This window comes from Megalops cyprinoides, chromosome 6 (assembly GCF_013368585.1).
Source record: "Megalops cyprinoides isolate fMegCyp1 chromosome 6, fMegCyp1.pri, whole genome shotgun sequence".
NCBI classification, from domain to species: Eukaryota; Metazoa; Chordata; class Actinopteri; order Elopiformes; family Megalopidae; genus Megalops; species Megalops cyprinoides.
Window position 1 is genome coordinate 20,333,175 of NC_050588.1, and position 19,625 is coordinate 20,352,799.

Here is a 19,625-nt window from a genome sequence, read left to right on the forward strand (position 1 = left end):
ATAGCACTCTGAGGTATCTGCACTCTGGCTACTTATATGTATACACGTATACACATTTTTGCATTTCTGTAGTGATTGTTTACATGGTTGCAAAAAAGTAAAAATGCTTATAATGTAACGTGTGTGGTGGTTTACATCACAGATTCATGTCTTGTCTCCTTCCTTCCATCTCCTACAGAGCTGGAATCATCCTTAAGGAGAAGACTAGTTATCGATTTCTGGGTCACAGAGGATGCGAGGACGTAGGAATTGAGCAAAGGATGCAATTTAGTGCTATTGGAACACAGCCAATGTTTACATTTCTATGGAAACAGAGAGTAAAAAAACAACCGAACACACCATGCAGTGGAATTATACTGCCCTCAAGTGGATTTACCAGAGTTTATCACTTTAAAAATATGAATAATGATCATTTTTGATGGATTGCATTTATTTAGGGCATTTTAATTATCGATTCACTGAATACGGGTCCAAACATGTTATTCTCACCTTAGTGCAGGAGGAAGTCAAGCATCCCTACTCTGTATGCCAATTTATTACTTTTTTAGATTTTTTTTTTTCATCAATTGCTAACTATCCACCAAGTTTAAAGTCAATAAATGTGCAGTTTTCAGTTCAGAGGTTGGTACATTTTTCTTATTTTTTCAATGTTTTATGTTACATCTACCACCCTGCCAAATTTGGGCTAGAATACACACCACACATCACCTGAGGCAGTGAGGAGGGCACATTCACAGGGCTCCCGGGCAAGCCAGTGGTTAAGACACTTGCCTGGAAAGCAGACTGAGCTGGTACAAGTGAATTCACCTTTACTTTAAAGCACATTGAGGCACTTGAAAGGCCCCAGCTAAATGAGTGGATATCAGCAGATTAACGCCATCTTCCAACAAGTGCCCACTCCTGTGCAGTATGTGACTAACAGCCATTGGCTGCCTGGGAGTGTATTGGAGGATTGCAGTTCATCTTGCCTCAGCACTTCTGCAGGAGTGCAGAGGTCGTCGTGGTGAGATGTGCCTTCTGTACAATTGGCGACTCCAAATTAGGGCTGTAAAAAGGGAGAGAAAAAATTCACTGGGCATCCTCAGGGACCAATAGAAATGCACCTTGTGAGACTAAATAACACAGCGGGTTCCATCAATATTAAGAACCTCACAGAAATCTGGAGCTAAGCACAAAGCACAGCCCATATAACATAGCAGAGAGAGGCGATTTTTACTGATCCATTGAGGATTCATGGAAGTCTGTGACATCACGTTAAGAAATACATTTCACCATTACTTTACATTTGCACTTTCATCTCTCAAAGACAAAACAGTAGGACACCAAGACACGAGACACTACAAACATATTTTTCATTTTTAATGAGGGAGTTAATTCTCTTTTCAATCCTATATAAAACAATAGCAATTAAAAACTTTTTTTTAGGTAAAATATTTACATATAAACAAGTGACTGTGCAAAATGTACAAGAGAGGGATACATTTTATGCTTGAGGAATTATTTATTCTCATTTTCTTTTTCTGTGTAAAAGTTGAATGTGGAAGATGAGTAACAGTGACAGGCATTAGTAGAAAATACTGGTTTACAGGAAGAATTACAGCGGCTCTTTATATCGCAGCCATAAAACTGCTCTGTTCAGTGAAGAACTAGCATAGGATTACACACATTAGAAAGGGAGAACCAAATTATATACAATAATAAAATTCCATCGGTAGACAATTTCAATGCTTGCGAGAAAAAAAAAAAAGAACCAGTTGGTACATTTAGTAAAAAAAAATTTTAAAAGTTACAAAGTGGGTTGGGCTTCCCTCTGCATTATGGTATGATTGAAAGCATGTCTGTTATTAGACACAGCTCCTTCCAAGATTTTTAAATAATTATGTTTTTCTTCACCTATATGTGCCAAAGTTACACTAGCTACTGGCAATCAACCCCCCAAAATGATTCCTGGTCTCTCTAACCGAGAACTCTGCTTCTTTCTAGAGGCTAGATATCATGCCATTTACTTAGAATCAAAACATTTTCAATTTTCTTAGGAAAAAAAAAAACAGTGCAATTAAAGTGTATGTACTCAGAGAAAAATTTTCTTATTAGGAAAAAAACATGATCAAATGCCTTTGTCTAACGTAGCTTCTTGTCTTTAACATTCAAATGAAGGACAACCTCACAGCTCTGTAAGCCTCTGAACTTATGCATTGGCCTGGCCACCAAAAGCTCCTGGGACATGAAGTCTCACCAGGTCAAACATAAAAGCACAATGACGTATAAATAATAATATTTCAAATTCAGATTAAAACAATTAAATACACACCAGAAAGATGTTTAATTTAAACTGAGCTTAAAACCAACAAACAAAAACAACCTAGCAAAAATTAGTATGAGGAGATAGCTACTGTATGTATGTGTCTGGCTGAAACATTAACAGCTTGATTAATTACTCTGCCTTTTATGATCAGATACAAAGATATGGCTTATTCTGGCAAGAAGGCAACTCAGTAAATGAGGAGCAAACAACTGTTCAGTTAAAAGAATCCACAGGCCATAACAACAGTAATAAAATAATAATTATAACAATAATTATGTCGTATAGAAACGTTTTTGTTGATTTTATTTATTTAAACTTGAGTTTTTATATATATAAACAGAAATATAAAATGGTTTGAAGGTATTACTGTATTTTTGTACATTTGTTCATTTCAGGTTACAAAAAGGAGCTCTCTGTAAAAATTATAATTTTATATGTATATTTATATATTTATACGTTCATTATAAGAGAAAATTAAAAAGGTGAAAACTATAATAAAAGTGAATGTCCCATGAATGCCGAACGACGGTTGTCCTGCTGAGAGCCAGCCTCCAGGGGCGCTATTTGAGGAAGGCGCGGTACAGCAGGTGTGAGCGGCTGGTCTCCCGCTCATTCTCCATGCAGAAAAGCAGGTCCCTGAGGTTGACGCGAGTGATGCGCTGACGGGCAAATTGCCTGGACGCCCCGGTGCTGGAACTTCCTGCCAGTGAGGGACTGGACCCTGAGACCTGGGGGGACGGCGAGAGGGGTACACACATGTTATAAACCTCATTACTGCCTATGGAGAGGGAGAATGAGAGGGCACTATAACTGGGTTCACACAGATAGCTCCTAGTTCAGGCCCTGGCCTCACACCTGGACTACTGCCTCTTTGCTTGCCTTTTGTTGTGTGTGCGATCAAACCCCTATGACTAATCCAGAATGCAGCTGTACAACTTGTGTACAATCTCCCCAAACGAAGTCAAGTTACACCCTTCCTCACCTCACTTCCCTGGCTTCCAGTTATAGCTCGGAGCAAGTTCAAAAGCTTGGCGCTGACATACATGACAGTGAATGGGACAGCCCCCTCAAACCTTCAATCAGTCTTCAAACCATATGTTCTCTGCCAAGATCACTGTGCACATAACCATGGGGCAACTGCCTGTCCCATCCTGAAGTGGTCGTTCCTCTCAGACTCGATCCCTGTCTGCACTGGTCCTTCAGTGATAGAATGAACTCCCGTTGGGGACAGGACAGCGGAATCACCGGCCATCTTCCAGCATGTAGACCCACCTTTTCAGACTGCATCTCGGTTTCACCCCCTAACACCTGCTACTTGTAGTACTTGCTGTTTATTTTATATGTAGTATCGTGATGTGTTTGGATTCTGTGATCTAGTGATGTATGGTAGCATACTTTGGTTCCCTTGTCTGTCAGGTTACACAAGTTAACTTGTGGTAGGGCTTGAATAGTGTTATGCTCACATTCACTGGTCTGGGAGTGTTGTTAGCCTGGTCTGACACTGCAACTCATTCAACTTGAATGCACTTCTGTTCTTTCATGCTGGAAGTCGCTCTAAATAAGAGTGTCTGCTAACATAATGTAATGTAATGTTATGTAATGTAATGTAATGTAATGTAAGCTGCATCATTACCATCTCTTGAGAGCTGGTGCAAATAAATATTGCATGTAGAGAGCGACTGAGTGACATGAAAATATTCCAATTGTCATGGCAACACTCACGCCTGGTGGCAAGACCAGCAAATCAGGTGAGAATAGGAGCTGTCAGATTTCCTTTTAAGGATCTAGGTATGTTGCCAGTAAAAATTATACAGGCAAATAACTATTTTCTGAGAACCATCTGCTCTTGGGGTTGTTTGCAGTGTTTGGTATTTTTACCTTAAACTCATGATCACATTAGCCAACCTCAAATGTGTTCGTATAGCCTGCTTAAATCTCAGTAAAAATTTTAAGCAATTGTCAAAGCAAAAAGTTTTTCCAGTCCCTGAAATGAACCAAAAGTCAAAAAAATTAAAAATTAAAAATTATTAATTCATCCCTGACTCAAAGTTATAGATAGGGTGCACTGTATTTGGACTGCCTCACTCAGGTACCCCTCACAGCTCTTCACTCTAAGACAACCACCTGACAGCTAGGGCTAATTTATCTTTGCAGACACCACACCCTGGAGGCTGGCATGAGCTGGTCTTCACCTTCACCATTTCAGAGTAGTGATGGACAAAGTCAGGGCTGAAGAGCCAGACTTACAGATACAGCTGCTAAGTTACGCCTGACAATCCAGCTCCTTTGAAATTCAAACTGAGAAAGAAGGAAACGGTTCAGAAGAAAACTGCCTCTGTCTGCATCAGTCTCATGTTTTGTGTTTTGGTTATTAACGAAATGTCTTGTATATCTGAGAGGACCTGCTCTATAGCGTTTGAGTTAGTGATGAAATTTCCCATGAGTCTCGGTGCAGTCGTGTGTTTGAGGCGTCCTTGTTGAGGCAGGACACATTACCTCCGTCCCGGCTCCGCTGCCCGGAGAATCCACTTTCCGCTTCTTCCTGGGTCCAATGGCCGCTAATGCCGTCAGGTTAGCATCACGCTGCCTCATCTGAGCTAGCTCCTGTTGCTGCATCTGAAACCACAAACACACACATTCGTATATACATACATACACACATTCCTACATACAAACACGGACGCGTGCACATTCGCACGCGCACACAGACCTGCATACAAAATCATTGTCCCCAACATACCTCTTTGGCCTTCTGTTTCAGCCGTAGTTGCTCTGGGTCCTCTTGTCGTGATCGAGACTGTGGGTAGCCCACAACACAAGAATCAGAATACAGAAATCAACACATTGAGAAATCAATGCACAGTAAAAATCCCTGGCAGAATAATCAAAATATGAATGAATCAGTGTACAGTAAAAATATCTTGCAGAAAACAAAAGGCGAATCAATCAAAAAAAAAACTACCTCATGATAAAATAAATTACTCATGAGTAATTAAAAAAACTACCAAAATGAAAAACAAAAGCATAAAAATAACACAACAGAACATTTCTGTTAAATAAATATATGATTTACACCGGCAAAAAGGGGGGTTTAAGAGCTGGGATTTAAGACTTTAGAAGGTCACACATACCCAAACAGCCACTTTGTGATTATTCCTCCTTTAAATGAAATTGCTTTTCCACTATTTGCCACCAGAGGTCCATACTTCCATAAGTAACCAAAAATACACAGCTCACCACTGTGCCATTGGAAATAGATTACACCCTTAAAATGAGGCTTAGTGCATTTCAAAGGAATTGTGCCTCAATCAAATGTGTGTGTTTAATGAGTTAATGATGTTACAGTGTTAAAGATCCTGACTCTCCAAAGAACCGCCTCATGTACATTACATAACTAAAGTCTGGTCTTAGAGGGAAAGCCATTTTTGTTGTATGCAAAAAAGAGCTACATTCCACAGAAAAATATGGAAGCTGATCTTTTAAATGGCTCTGGATTGAGCTGAAGACAGAGACCAGAAAATTGTTACTATTAACATAAAAAATTTCCACAAAAACCAGAGGTTGCCACATACACACTAAAGACTGGAACAACAGTAGCAATACTGGCACAAAAAGGGTGACAGCACTCTGAAAATCTGTTTTAGTTCTTAAGTGTTGCTTTCGTAAATTTAATTTGAAACAGAGGCCAAACTAAACTATTTATGTAACTAAATGTAAAATAGGTTTCCTATTGTTTTGAAAGTGCACAACTGGTACTTGCAATTAGTACTTCTACACTAAATGCAGACTACCTGCATGGATATCTCATGACAACTGCAATTGCATTGGACTGGTGTGAAATTGTGCACATACCTTTTAAGTGCAAAGTATGCACTTAAAAGGATTAAGCCAGTCAATGGGAATAAAACAGAAGCAACTACAAACTCTCCAGTGAAGGAGAGCATACAGCTGTCCAATACGCTGCTATTGGGAGCTGACTGTACATCCATTTAGAGTTCACACTGTCCTAAGTGTAGTGGCCCAAGTGACACAGAAGGGCACAGCCCTAAAGGGGGCACTGCGGCCAGGTCTGCATACCTTGGCTGCCTTCATTAAAATCTCCCTCTCTTGCTCCTCCTTCCTCTGCTTCTCCATCTGGTCCAGCTGCTCAAAGAACTTTAGCTGAGAGCGCACGTCACTGACTTGCTCGTACCGGCTGTCCTCCTGCAAGGAGAGAGAGCGCTACCTTCAGCACATACACCCGTAGTGGATATATACACACACACACACACACACACACACACACACACACACACACACACACACACACACACACACACACACACACACCTACATCACACACATAAAAGACAGCCAGAATGTGCCCACAGACACAGCTGGGCTCATCCTCCTTCTATTCTCCTGTGCAATCCCGTTTTACCTTGAAGGAGACGTTTTTCTGCTGGGCGATCTCGGACACCTTCTCCAGCAGGTTCTGCAGCCTGTGTTGGGCTGCGTGGGACACCAGGTTCACCACCTCTGGGCCCAGCTCTGTGATCCCGTACTTTTTACCTGCAGGGACCAGAGTGTCAGTACGTGTCAGCCAATCAGGGAGGCAGATGCAGGGGAACAGAGCTACATCTCACCTATGTCCAGCACCCTCCTGTGCAGCGTGGACGTGTACAAGAAAGCCTCGTCCTTACAGGACCTGGTCACTGTGCCAACCAGCTCCGAATTGGTCGCCAGGATACGAGCGCTCTCTTCAGACAGGTTGACTCCCGCCATGGAGGCCACGTCATTAATGTCATCATCGTCCCTGGAAACAGAGATGGGGTGGTCTGTCATGAATTGATGCACCCTTGCAGCCCCTGTCTTTTCCCGAACATCAGCTTGTATTTAATGCTTTTTTCTCACCATGTCCTATTTACGGACAAAGACATCAGGTGTGTGGGGCCATTTACTGTGTAAATATAATGTTGCAATTGTATATTAAGATGGCCAAAAACCCAATTCTGTGAACTGTAAATTGGTTAAACAGCTTCAATCAATGAATTCAAAAGGTGCTATGTGTCTTGTGAGCCTGTATAGGCTGGGCATCACTTCCACACATGACTTGTTCATAAAGCAGTCATTCATTTTTCTGAGTTTTGGCAATGAACATTAACACACCGAAGACACCCAGTGAAGAGCTATTGAGATCAGGACACACCTTTGGTCGTATGACGGCAGCAGTACCTAATGGTGTGGAATTGCTTATTCAAGATGACACAAGTAATCCAGTGAGCACAAAGCCATGCAATATGCCAACATATAACAGAATTAGAATATCAGAATACAGAGCACCACCATGCCTGCCAGGCTGGGCCACTTGCAGCACCATGTCCTGGAGTTAGTAAAAGACAGTGTTAACGCTTGTGGACGCTGAATTCTCCTGTGTGAACCACATGTGCAGACCTCTGCTTTACCTTATTTGACCCTTACAAATAAATGAAGGAGCTCTGCTGATTGGCTTCTGTTCCCAACTGACCTGAAAGATCCGCCCCCAGCTTCTTTCAGTTTGTTCTTCTGCGCAGCAGTGACAAGAGACGCACCAGCTGGCGACACCTTGGCTCCAGGTAAGACCCCCTGCTTCACCGGCGGCACTGAGAAACAAAGGCAGAGAAAGAGAGGAAGGAAAAAAGAGACAGAGCGAAGGAGACAGAACAGGTAGAAGAGAGAGCGAGAGAAAAGAGAGGGGGAGAAGAGAAAATAACATCCAGGGAGAGAGAGGGGATAGAGGAAAACTTAGAGAGTTTTCCTCACAGCATCCTAAAATAAAGCTCACATCACCCACATGTTTCACAACCACCTGACAGTGAAGCCATCAGGCCTTATTGGAAGAAGTATTTTGAAAAATGATGTACTGTAAATAATGTTAACAAGGGAGCGTGTTCCATGTTTAGAATGTTCCTTGATTTTGAGGGATTTGTTCTGTGTTACCTGTCTGTATGAATATGATGTAAATTTAATCTGATGTATATTAAACTAATCCAGTTTTTATGACGAATAAGGATGCTCCATTTCTCTTCAATAGTCTTGTAGTTAAAAAAAAAACTTAGCAGGTACCTTTTTGAGAGGCTGAGATAAAGGGTCTCAATAACTCAGGCTTCCATTTATACAATCTAACCACAAGGGGCAGTGTTTCCCACTGTCACGTGCTAATCCATGGCAACAGTCTGAGATGGAACGGACAGTGTTTCACACATTCCTGTCCCCTCTGTAACATAATGGCTGATGTCCACAGATAAAGGAAACTGTGCTCTCTCCAACACACCCACAGCTTTCAATGAAGAAAGTGTGGTATGCTTTATCAGGGTTTATCAGAGGGAGGTTCAAATCACTCCTAGAGGTCATTCTTAATCATATAGCACAGTAATACCATGACAGGGCATCGACTGGGTTTATTTACATGAGTATAAAAAGAGGAATCTTCACTCGCACAGCACTCCTTTGCATTCCAATGCACTCTGTCACTTAAGTATGCTCTGAGGAAAGTTAGCAGTGTTTTTGTATGTTCTCGCTTTGCCGTGGCACTGCAATAATGTGCATCTGGATGTCTGAGCCCCCTGCTAACACCAAGGACACAACGACACAGACAAATGCAAAAAGACACACATATGTTCAGAAACACGGAAACACGGAAGCCGTCTCTACTCACAACCAATCTGCCTCCTCTCACTCTTAATCCCACTCCTTTCACACACAACATCATCCACTCCACTCTGCAAACCCCACATGACTCTCCCTATCCCCCTCCTTCTTTCCCACTGTCCCCTACTTCCCTACTCCCACTCACCTGTCTGAAGCTGCTTCACTTGCATCTGTGACTGGCCCAGCACGATCCGACCGTGGGGCTGTCGCAGGGTCACCATGGGCGTCTGTGCCAGAGTCACCTGGGGGGGCCGCACCTGGGACTGCTGCAGCATCTGCAGCGGACAAAAACAGAGACAAACTGCACCACATCTCCTTTTACACGCTCAACATTCTTACAATGCACACTGACCTGTTAGCAGAAACGTGCCACACTCTAATGTAATCTCATTAAAATACACTTTGATGCATTAACCTGTCAATCGTAACATGCCACACCATCATCATTGTCTCTCGGTTCATTCACTCCCTGCCCTCACACTGTACACTATCCTGTCAGCAGAAACACACCTGAATTACATCTCCTTTGACACACTCAGCATCCTCACACTACTTAATACACTGCCAGCACCTTGGCTGCAAAACACAATAATTAGATATTAAGGCTGTTGAAGAGTTCAAGAGGAATTAAAAAGTGTTTTATGACTCCTTGCAAGAACCACTTGGAATATAAACAGTTTTTAAAGGCCATAAAATTGAGCAGGTGGGGCTGCACCAGGATTTATATTCCTGGAGATAGAGATGCATTGCCCCAAAGCCAGAAAACTGAAGAAATTGGTTTTATGTCATTTTATTATCCTGGAAGTGAAGAGACATTTAGGATTTAGGGGTTGCAATTTGGGGAAGAATATCACGGGGACAGCAGGGTTTAGTTTAGCAGGGTCCTTCATTAGCTCTTGTCAGTCAGACAGACAGACACAGGCCTTCACTATGCGAACAAACCCTCTGTATTGTCCCTTTCCTGAATGACTCCCCCAAGCAAAACCAACTCTAGAGCTCATCTGGGTTGAGCGAGCAGTGAATGCTGGCGTGAGAGGATGATGTAAGGTTGAAGAAGCCATGTATTGACTGGTGCAAACTGGGCTATGATGTCTGGCTGTTGGTTGCTTACCAGCGGGGCGGGCTGGCCAGATTTGGCCTGGCCAGGCTGAGCCAGGCTGATGACGGGCTGGTGGAGGGTGCTGGTGACAGTGGCAGCGGCTTTGCCGGCGGGCCGCTGTGTGGTGCTGCCCAGCACCACAGTGGTCAGGGTGGTGGTGGAGGCCTGGGTGCTGGGCTGCTGGAGTTGGCTCTGCTGAATGAAGGCTGCGGAGTCTGGGGTCAGCTGCCGAAGCGCTGGGAGACTCCTCTGGAACAGGAAGGGGGAGGGAAGACAGGGGTGAGGAGAGGGGAGGAGGGAGCGACACTCACACACACTCCCTCCATGACCAGACCACACCCTCACTCACTGGCTGCATTACAACTCACATTTTCAACACAATTCAACTGTGAGAAGCATGCCAACTCAGGGCATGATACTTCAGGTGGCAGTGTGGAGTTGTCTTTGAAGAAGTGAACTAATAACCAGGACGCTGCAACTCCATATAACCAGGCCACATGCAACAAAGAATTGTTTCAGTCACCTCTGCTGTCTTCTATGCAACTAAATTTAAACAAGTGGTGTAATCACTTGAAAATGGCTGATCGGGGTGAGAGTACCTCAGTTTATGCCACAGAATATGAGATGGACCCATCTTTATTGAGGAAAAAGGACTTACCTTGAGGAAAGGCACGAGATATGGCTGAGGTGAGGAGTTGAGCTCCCGATATAACCTGCTGGTAAAATCTTCCGCTTCAATCTTTCCTTCCTGGACAGAAAACAAATGAGAATAAGAGTGTGAGAAGAGACTGCCCATTCATAAAAGTATGGGATTAAGGCCACTGCTCAGACACATATACACACATAGACACTTATTCACTGGGCTCCCATTCAAATATGATCTACATTTCCCTGCCTCTTCAAAGACTTGAAGAACAAGATCTTCAATGATTATGTTTTACTGTGGCAGTGGCAGTGACATTCCCATGAAAGTGGGGAATTCTGAAGGTGGAATTACAGGGGTAAATACTTTTTGAGACCCATTTTCCACAAGGACACATACCTGTGGATAATCTTGGCAGAAAATATCTGTCATCAATGATGTTGATGTTGGCAGCAGGCAGATAAACCAATAGCAAAAGAGGTGGACTCAAATTCATGATTTCCATTAACCGAACATTACCCACCATTTACCAAACGTTGTACGCTTTGACAGAATTTTTTTTACCAGATCTGTCATTTTAACAGGCAAAATGAGGACTTTGCAAATCATTTGCGTTTCTTTTAAATTTCCAGTTAGGATTCAATTATTGATGTTCAAAATGAATTTTGTGGCTTAAAGTATTAAAATTAATGAATACATTTGAACTCATGCATTGTTGCTGAATTATTGTCTTACACATTTCAGAGCCGTAGTGCGTGCTAGCACAACTCATTAGGAAATTTGGTGAATGTTATGTCAATTTAGACGAATTACCAAGGGTTTGTAAAATATTGTGCCGTCTCTGTATCATGAAGTAAGACCTTACTTTGGTGGGGGGACAATTTTCTATGGCATTTAAAGCCCGGTAGGATATTAACATTTTCCATGACTTTTCCATGATATGAAAACAATGTTCAGGGATTTTAAGAGTTTGTGGGGACTCACCAATAGGTTTTTCACCAGCTCTTTCACATTGGCTGTTGTCTCTGAGGACTGCTTGCCACTGGAGGCCAGTTTGATCAATGTGGACAGGAAGTTCTTGCACTTCTTCACGTTCTCCAAGGTTTCCTGTCCACAAACACAGAGAGATCACTGTTAAACCCTTTTTCTACTTACGAATGAAAATGCACTTCCTCACGTTGCTCCTGGCCACACTGAAAAGACGACGAGCAGTTGAGTTTAAAAGGGTGCAGGGGCCCCAAACCCGCACCGTTGTCGTGGCAGCAGTGGTTCCGGGACTTGCTGTCACTGTCCTCTGGGCAGCTCCCGGCTGCACGGGCACTGGGGTTCCGATGGAGGCGGGCGTGGCTGCCCCGCTGAGCACGATAGGATTCTGAAAAACATAATACACAGTCTGTTAGATGAACATTCAGCCATGTTTAATCATGCACCCAGTTCTCTACTCAAACGGAATTAACAAAACCTGGGGTCCACAGACTGATTTTTCCCAAAATTTCGCTTTTTTTAACAGCCTATGCCATTTGCCCAATAGAGTTTCAAAATGTTTAGAAGCAATGTAAATACTATAATTGCTGCAAACCATTTTAAATGCAACAGTAAGATCAAATAACCTTAAGTTGAAATAGTTTACAAATTAAGACAGATCTCAAAAGCATTCTGGCTACCTCCATCTGAGTCCTTTCTCTGAGGAAACTCAACCTGGCTCTAAAACTCCAAAAGAAAGATGCCAAATCTTTAGAAGAAAGTCTTCATCTTCCCCTTGTTCAAGCCTTCCTCTGAGCAACATCTAAAAAAGCTTCAGCTGTCTTTAAAAAGAAGTAGGCTTAAGTACTTTTCACACAAGATTAGATTACCGGGGGTCCCTAGAGGTTTTTGTTTAACTGAGAGTAATGATTTTTGCTTTTTTTTTTTTTACTAACTTTAATTTTGATGCCAACTACAAGTTTGCTTAGCAGGTTTTCCTGGCCATACTAGTAAAGTTCGTCGACATGTTGCAACTCTTATTACCATGAATATGACAGACATTTTGAAGACATAATTTAATGGATTTGTGACAGTACTGCTTTTCAGTTTTACAAATCTCTGTCCACTATGTATATGTCATGTTCATGGTTAAACAAAGTACCAAAGAATTTGGTTAACTGACTAAGGATTGACTGTCAATGTGTCAATACTGCCCAGTGACATAAGCATATTTTAAGGATGATGGGCATTTTTGTCTTAATAAAAAGAAAAGCACAAACACAAACAAGGCCACTTGAGAGAAAATCCAAGGCCTCTGTGACGCCAAGACGCCAAGCCCTTCAGAGCCAGCACAGGAAAGAGACAGCATTGGGATGCCTCCACAAGAGAGAACAAAGCTAGACTGCAATGCGATCTGCACCCACCAGCCCACAGCAATAGACAACCATCCAATCCTTTTAGCACAGATTCGGGTAGATACAATACCTGCAGCAGGACTGAATGGCTGTCTAGCCCTCAGCCCCTAAGATAAAGCCAGGCTTTCACTGAATCCACTGGCCATGATAATGGAAGCATGAGAGCACCATGGTAGAATAGGTGCTTTTTAATTCCACGTGACAGGGTGGGGGGGGGGCACTGATGGGGATCAGTAATGAATAAACAAGAATGAGGTCAAACTGAACAGCTACTAAAAGGAGAGCACCAGGAGAGGAGCCTAAGACACGCCCATGGCCCCGCTGGGTACCTGTAGGACTGGGGGCCGCTGGAGCGTGGTGGTGGCTTGCACTGAGGTCTGGGTGGGCGTGGCCTGCTTAATGATGGTGGTGGGTGTCACCTGCCTGGCCATGATGGGGGTCCCAGGAGCCTGCAAGGATTTTGAAGGGGATGGGCAGGGGTTAACAAAGCTCTTTAATTCACTTTCTGTGTCTTTTTCCACAACCTTAAAGAAGTGTCATCATCAGACTACACTCAGTTCAATACCCCAGGCAAACCTCCGCAAGTTGAAAGAAAATGGGAGTAGGATACTAACAAGGTATTCAGAGATTTGGACTGCATACACACTTGAAAAACGTAAAAATAAATAACAAATAATAAAATGTGTATTTGTCAAAAGGTTAATGATTTTGAACCTTTCATCTAAGAAACTACTCAAAGCTATCCATTTTTGGAATCCCACTTTCCCCAACACAGATGGGGGCCAAGTTTGCAGCCAGGAGGCGATGTGCATCACGATGCTAGACCTGCTTACCTGGACCGAGGTGATCTGGACAGGGGGGGTGCTGGTAGGTGTGGCGGGGCGGGGGGCCATGGCACTCTGAGACTGGGACTGCGCCTGCATCTGGGCCAGGGTCTGCTGGTGGATCATCAGCAGCTGGCCACTGTCGCTGCGCACAAGAACCATACCTGCGCAAACAGATGCAGACGGGTGTCAGGTCCGTGGCCTGAATGTTAGAGCACAAGACTTCCCTTCGGCTACGATATTTTGTCTTCTTCGTTCGAGACTAAAATACCTGGAAAGATTTCAGCAGCCACATATTTTCTTAAATTTTTCTGTTGAGAAGATTTAACCTTTTTTAATTAATATTTTATTAATAATATTAATGTTTTCTTATTAAAAACTCTAATCTCAGGTGAATTACACAGTACACATTTTACATAAATCCTTCAATTAAGATGGACACATACAGAAGTAGTCAGAGTCTGCTCAAGGGTAGTACAGCAAAGCCCTTTTTGAAATCTGATCTTACACCTTTCCCAGGCCCATTTCCCCAGCCGCTACACTACACTGCTGTCATCTGCTACTGCAGGGCAGGCAAGTTGCCTTTAGACAGTGGGGGTTGGAGAGGGCATTGTAATCATTGAAAATGTGATAAACTTCTGACCCAATAATTTCAAAGAACTACAACAGTCTTCCACAAACAAACCCTAGACTACCCCTAAACTTATCAAATCTGACCTCAGCAAAAAGTAGGTGTGTGACAAAATAGATGCCAGACAGCATGAGTATGCAATAAGCCATGTAAGGTGGTAGTTAAGGGACTTGACAGAAGATTACAGGTTCAAATCCCAGGTTGTCTGCTTCACCCTTGACCAAAGTTCTTGAATAGTTTCAGAAATAATATTTGCCTGGGTAATCTGATAATATGTAAAACTGAAAGCTGGGCAATGCCTTAAACAAACAATAGCTTCTGTCTTTGGGAACCAATTTCAACTGACCCTCAAAGGGTGTTCTTGCAATCAGAACACCACAGCAAAACGCGTACATACACGCTGGAACAGTCCACTGTACAGACGTTGAACACTCAGGCCCTCCACATCTGCAATCACTTACAGCAATGCTGGCCAAAGGCCAAGGCCTGGTAACCAAACACATCTGATAACAGGACAAACTGGTAGCAATTCCTAATGAGCTCACTGAGAAAGAACTGCTGTAATCTCCATGCTAATCAATCCCCTCGCGCCATGCCTTGCTGCAGGGAATTCAACGACTGCATCCATGCCAAAGAAGTTAACATTCCCAGAACTCTGCCTTTCAGGGTCTCCGGGATAGTTCAGGTGTCCAGACAGCATTGGCCGAAATAATAAATAAGGACACAAATCTCTCCTTTGTCTATTACAATAGCACATCCCACTGAATTAATCAGAAATGCATTGTGGGTAACCAGAAAAAATGCTGAGATTGCGAAACTAAAGTTATCTAGACTAAAGTTACAGCTACAAACTGTTATATCCATGTGCCTGAATTCACCTCATCTTTGGCTTATCCAGTATCAGCATGCATATCCTCATTGGTTCAGCCTGTTCTGTAGAAAGTTATCAGAATCTAATGGCAGACTATCAGGACACAGTGTCAAGTATTCTCCATTTGTCACTAAACTTGGATTTTTAAAATTTTAACAGATACAAATGCTTAAAATGGCTCACTCTCTCACGCTTGAAAAAGGTTACCTATGAATACATTGGGTTCTACAAATGTGTTACACTATATGAGTAGAATTCCTCCAAAGTTATTACAACTGCAATGCTGGAAACGCCAGAGAACTGCTTGTGTCACGAAGAGTATTTTCTTCCTCATAATAGGGGTTATAGAGGTGTGTACTCAGTTTTTTTTTTTATATCAATGTCTAGACCTTTGAGAGATCTATTTGGTGTCATGCTTGTTTCACGCAAAAAAAAACATATTTTATGATCATTAAAAACATTTTTTTACATTTGTTTGAAACTGCACTCTCAGTTTATCCAAAAAATATATACCCACCTTGTTTTCGGAGTGACGCCACATCAATGACAGTGTAACATTAGCAAATGATTAGTTTGATGGAACGGGCTGCAGTTAATACATATGACGGGTTACTTAATATTTAAGGAACTACATCTTCCGGTTTTGCAGTCTTATCACAGCGTGTCGTAGTAGCAAGAGAGACATAACAAGAGCAAGTGTAGGGTGACAGAAGGCTCTCATCTGCGCGTCAAATCCACGTGACTTCGAGGCGGCAGCGGCAAGGAAGAAAGTCTGGGACTTTCTCCGCGAGTAAAACAATAACGCCACGAATAACATTGACAAGGGTTGCGGCTAGACCACAACAGAGTCTAAGAATAACATGCAAATTGGAACCAATCAAGAGCCAAATGCGAAACAAGGGCCGTAAAACCACATCTATTTTCATGCTAAGTTCACGTCGCTAAAAACAACAAGGTTCAGAGGATGTGCAGCTCTAGCCCAGTCCTAGTCCTAGATGATGATAATTAGATGATATCTAAAAAGTGACTGACCAAAAAAAACCGCAGCCCACATACCGGTAACTGTTGTATAAATATGGCTGCCCTCCAAAATCAAAATTTCTGAGCCCTGTCATTTTCCATCTAAGACACTTCTAAGATTCAAATGACACGAAGGATAATAACTGGTGCTTAACTTTTTATGGCATTTTAACAACAGACCAGTAATACTGTAGTTGTTTAATGTTAATGACACTCAGTAAATTACTTTCTGAGACCTCTATCTGTCTATCATAGAGGGCATACAGCTAGCCATGTATTCATAACACATGAACAGATACTGTTTATGTTAGTTATCAAGGTATTTCATAACACTGGTCCAAGAAGCACATAGTGTGCGTGCTTTTACTGTGCAGTTTAATGAGTACTGATCTGTATGTGACGTCACCTGACAGTTATTGTTAGACGTTGAGAAATTGTATTGTCCGGGTGTTTGTGCAGAAAGACGCAATTAAAGGTGTTATCAAACATATGTTGAACTAGCATCTATTCTAACTTTGAGGCTCAATGACTCCAAGTAAGATGCATTTTTTGTTTGTTCAGTTAAACGCTCTAAGAAGTTCATTTAACAACTTCATACTGATCAACTGCATAAAGTACACTAACCCTTAAAATCAATTGATTCGGTGGACAATAACCAAATTTTAACATACTTTCAAAACCTCACTTCCTTCAAAAGAAATATCATCAATCCGTGTAAAATCCAATAAAATCAACGAACCTTACTGGGAGATTCAATAAAAACAGCATACAAAACATGCCTCAAAAACCAGGGTTGGAAAAAACAGGACTATCAATGGCTAATGAAAAGGAGATGAGATCACCTCTTCGATCGGTACTGTGCCTTTAGCAGGTGTCTGCAACTAATTTTGAAATGGGAGCGCACCAGTTTTTAGATTACAGATTATTAGACCGTAAATGAACACCACACAATTTGTATAACTCGCTAATGTAGTTAATACACTGTCCACAACAGAGCTTACTACCTTTGCTGCAAGTACGTGGCTTGCTTTACACGTGTCCCTCGGCTGTCACCTTCTATCAGCGCGCGACAGATAAACTTTCTTTGTTCGTTTGCTTTGTATCGAACTATTTATATAATCTACCACTGAACGCACACTGTGACTCGACAGATCGAAACCAACATGCATCTGCTTGTAGAAACGTGGTAAAAAGTTACCTGGGGGAAGCTGAATGTTTTGAATGTTTGTCTGATTCTGGGGCAGCCGCGGTGCCAACACTTGCGGAGCGATGGTTCGTATCGCGCCTGGGCTGGCCGCCACTGTCGCTGGAGTGGAAGTCCTCGTTACGTTCTGCAAAACCGGGCTCTTTCCGATTGCTGTCGAACCGGGAGTCAGAGGCTGCAGAGCGCTTTGCATGGGCTGGCCGAGAGTCAAGCTGCCTGCGCTTGCAGCAACACCGGGTGCCACAGTCTGAGGTGTCGTTTGTATGATTGTTTTGGGCGACTCTGCCTTACTTGTCACAGGCACAGAGGCGGGCGACTGGCTGCTGTTCAAAACTTGAGTCTGTAAAGGTATGCCCGACACGCCAGGGGCAGGCAGATTCGCTACATTGACGGCCGATGTCAAAACTGTAGTACTCCCATTTTGCGCAGCACCCGACCCGGTTGTTTGCATAGGTGGCCTCACAAGCGTAACGGTAGGTCCACTGCCCAGACTGGACGGCTGAGACGAGATCACTGTCGAAGTAACAACATTCTGTGCATTGACGAAAGACGCCTGGATGACAGTGCTGGAGGTCGGCGGCAAACCCGCGTTCACGGTTCCTTTTACGACCGAACCAGGTCCGTTGTTGACAACCGTGACAGCAGGTGCAGTATTGCTGCTGCCACTAACGCTACTACTACTTGATACTGGCGTCGCGGTGAAAGCCGGAACACTTCCTGAAGTGTGAGAGTTCATTACATTGCTCCCATTCAAAGTTTGCACGGCAGACGTCCCTATTTTTCCTTTGCCCGCTCCGTGGTTGGACACAGCAGTGACCATGGCACTGACAGCCACGGTCTTGCCCTGGCTAAGCCCTGCTGATGCCTCCGACCCAGCCGCTGGTGTGATCCCTGTTGTTGTTGCATCCATAGCTGAACTCTGGGACCTCGTATTATTAATAACACCCCCTTGCACTCCAGTCCCTGTACGAGAACGGAAACAAGCGAGAGTGAGGGGTTAAAATACAAGAGAACGTTACAATAACAAGGAATGCATTCATTTCTAGTAGCTTTTAAAACAGAAAGAAAAGGGAAAACAACGTTCACAACACTAGCTAGTAGCAACATTACCTGCTTTTGCCACCTCTTGTGCAAGTCCCATTTTGCTCTCCTGGACATTAGTATTACCTCCTACCCCAGGGCTGGCAACGTGGTTCCCCACTGCCTGTCCCCTTACCTCGGAGTTCCCGTGACCTGAGCCCGCAAGCTCAGACTCCAGGGACCCCACAAGATCGCTAACTACTTTCTCGTCCACCTCTGTGTTAAAGAAAACCTCGTCCAGCAGATCGGAACCCGCCGCCATCATTACTCTGCCGAGAATCGAGGGGGGGGTTCTTAGGCGGTACCACGCACGCGCGAATGGGGTGGAACGTCACCTTAGAGGGATTCCGGAGTGTTCTGATTGGTCACTTCCGTAGTTAAAGGGCGGGACAAATGGCTGAAAGCGTCATTAACGAGAAAGTACAGGATGATACAGCACCGTGCTGGAGGGAGCTGGTGGGGAACGAATAAAATACAATTTTACCATTACACTCGCTTTATTTTCTAACTTCGAACCACATGTCGAAGTGGGAATCGCAGGGCGTAATCTTTTTGGGAGTTTATTGTCGGTTTGAAGTAATGTTAGGTGCAGAAAATGAAACAGATTTTCTGTTTCGGCGCTTTTAGAGAACGATCTTTCCCTCCAAGATGGCTGCGTTGTTTTTGTTCTGTAGTCCGATGCGCCCCTTACGAAAACCGTAAGAGAGCGCCACACCTGCGCTTTCTGCCAACTACAAGTAGTGCATGCTGTCAAGATTGCTAAAGGGTTATCATTTTGCTGGATAACCACATTCGGTTTGATTAAAGCTCACGGTAAAATATCTCAATAACTTTGGAAAATATTGATACTAAAATTAGTCATCATTAATTCGCTGGGCGAGGGCAAGCGTGTGAAATTATG

General features: G+C 43.2%; 1 protein-coding gene across 1 annotated transcript; it reads right to left on the reverse strand.

The window, feature by feature from the left end:
• Positions 1-2,823: 2,823 nt before the first annotated feature.
• On the reverse strand, positions 2,824-18,988 carry taf4a (TAF4A RNA polymerase II, TATA box binding protein (TBP)-associated factor). The gene is made up of 16 exons (XM_036531088.1): positions 18,755-18,988; positions 17,639-18,607; positions 13,928-14,082; positions 13,424-13,543; positions 11,966-12,088; positions 11,701-11,823; positions 10,732-10,821; positions 10,086-10,322; positions 9,120-9,249; positions 7,812-7,926; positions 6,931-7,100; positions 6,726-6,856; positions 6,383-6,508; positions 5,046-5,102; positions 4,802-4,921; positions 2,824-3,033 (listed from the first exon to the last, which is right to left on the reverse strand). Exons 1-16 carry the CDS (start codon positions 18,984-18,986, stop codon positions 2,866-2,868), a joined length of 3,066 nt encoding a protein of 1,021 aa, XP_036386981.1. The 5' UTR covers positions 18,987-18,988; the 3' UTR covers positions 2,824-2,865.
• Positions 18,989-19,625: the final 637 nt, after the last annotated feature.

Coding starts and splice junctions, on each gene's coding strand:
- taf4a (XM_036531088.1), bottom strand. CDS start 18,986: ATGGCGGCGGGTTCCGATCTGCTGGACGAGGTTTTCTTTAACACAGAG. Junction 9,250..10,085: donor CTGGCCAGCCCGCCCCGCTG/GTAAGCAACCAA, acceptor TGTCCGCTGCAG/ATGCTGCAGCAGTCCCAGGT. Junction 4,922..5,045: donor TGAAACAGAAGGCCAAAGAG/GTATGTTGGGGA, acceptor TTGTGGTTTCAG/ATGCAGCAACAGGAGCTAGC.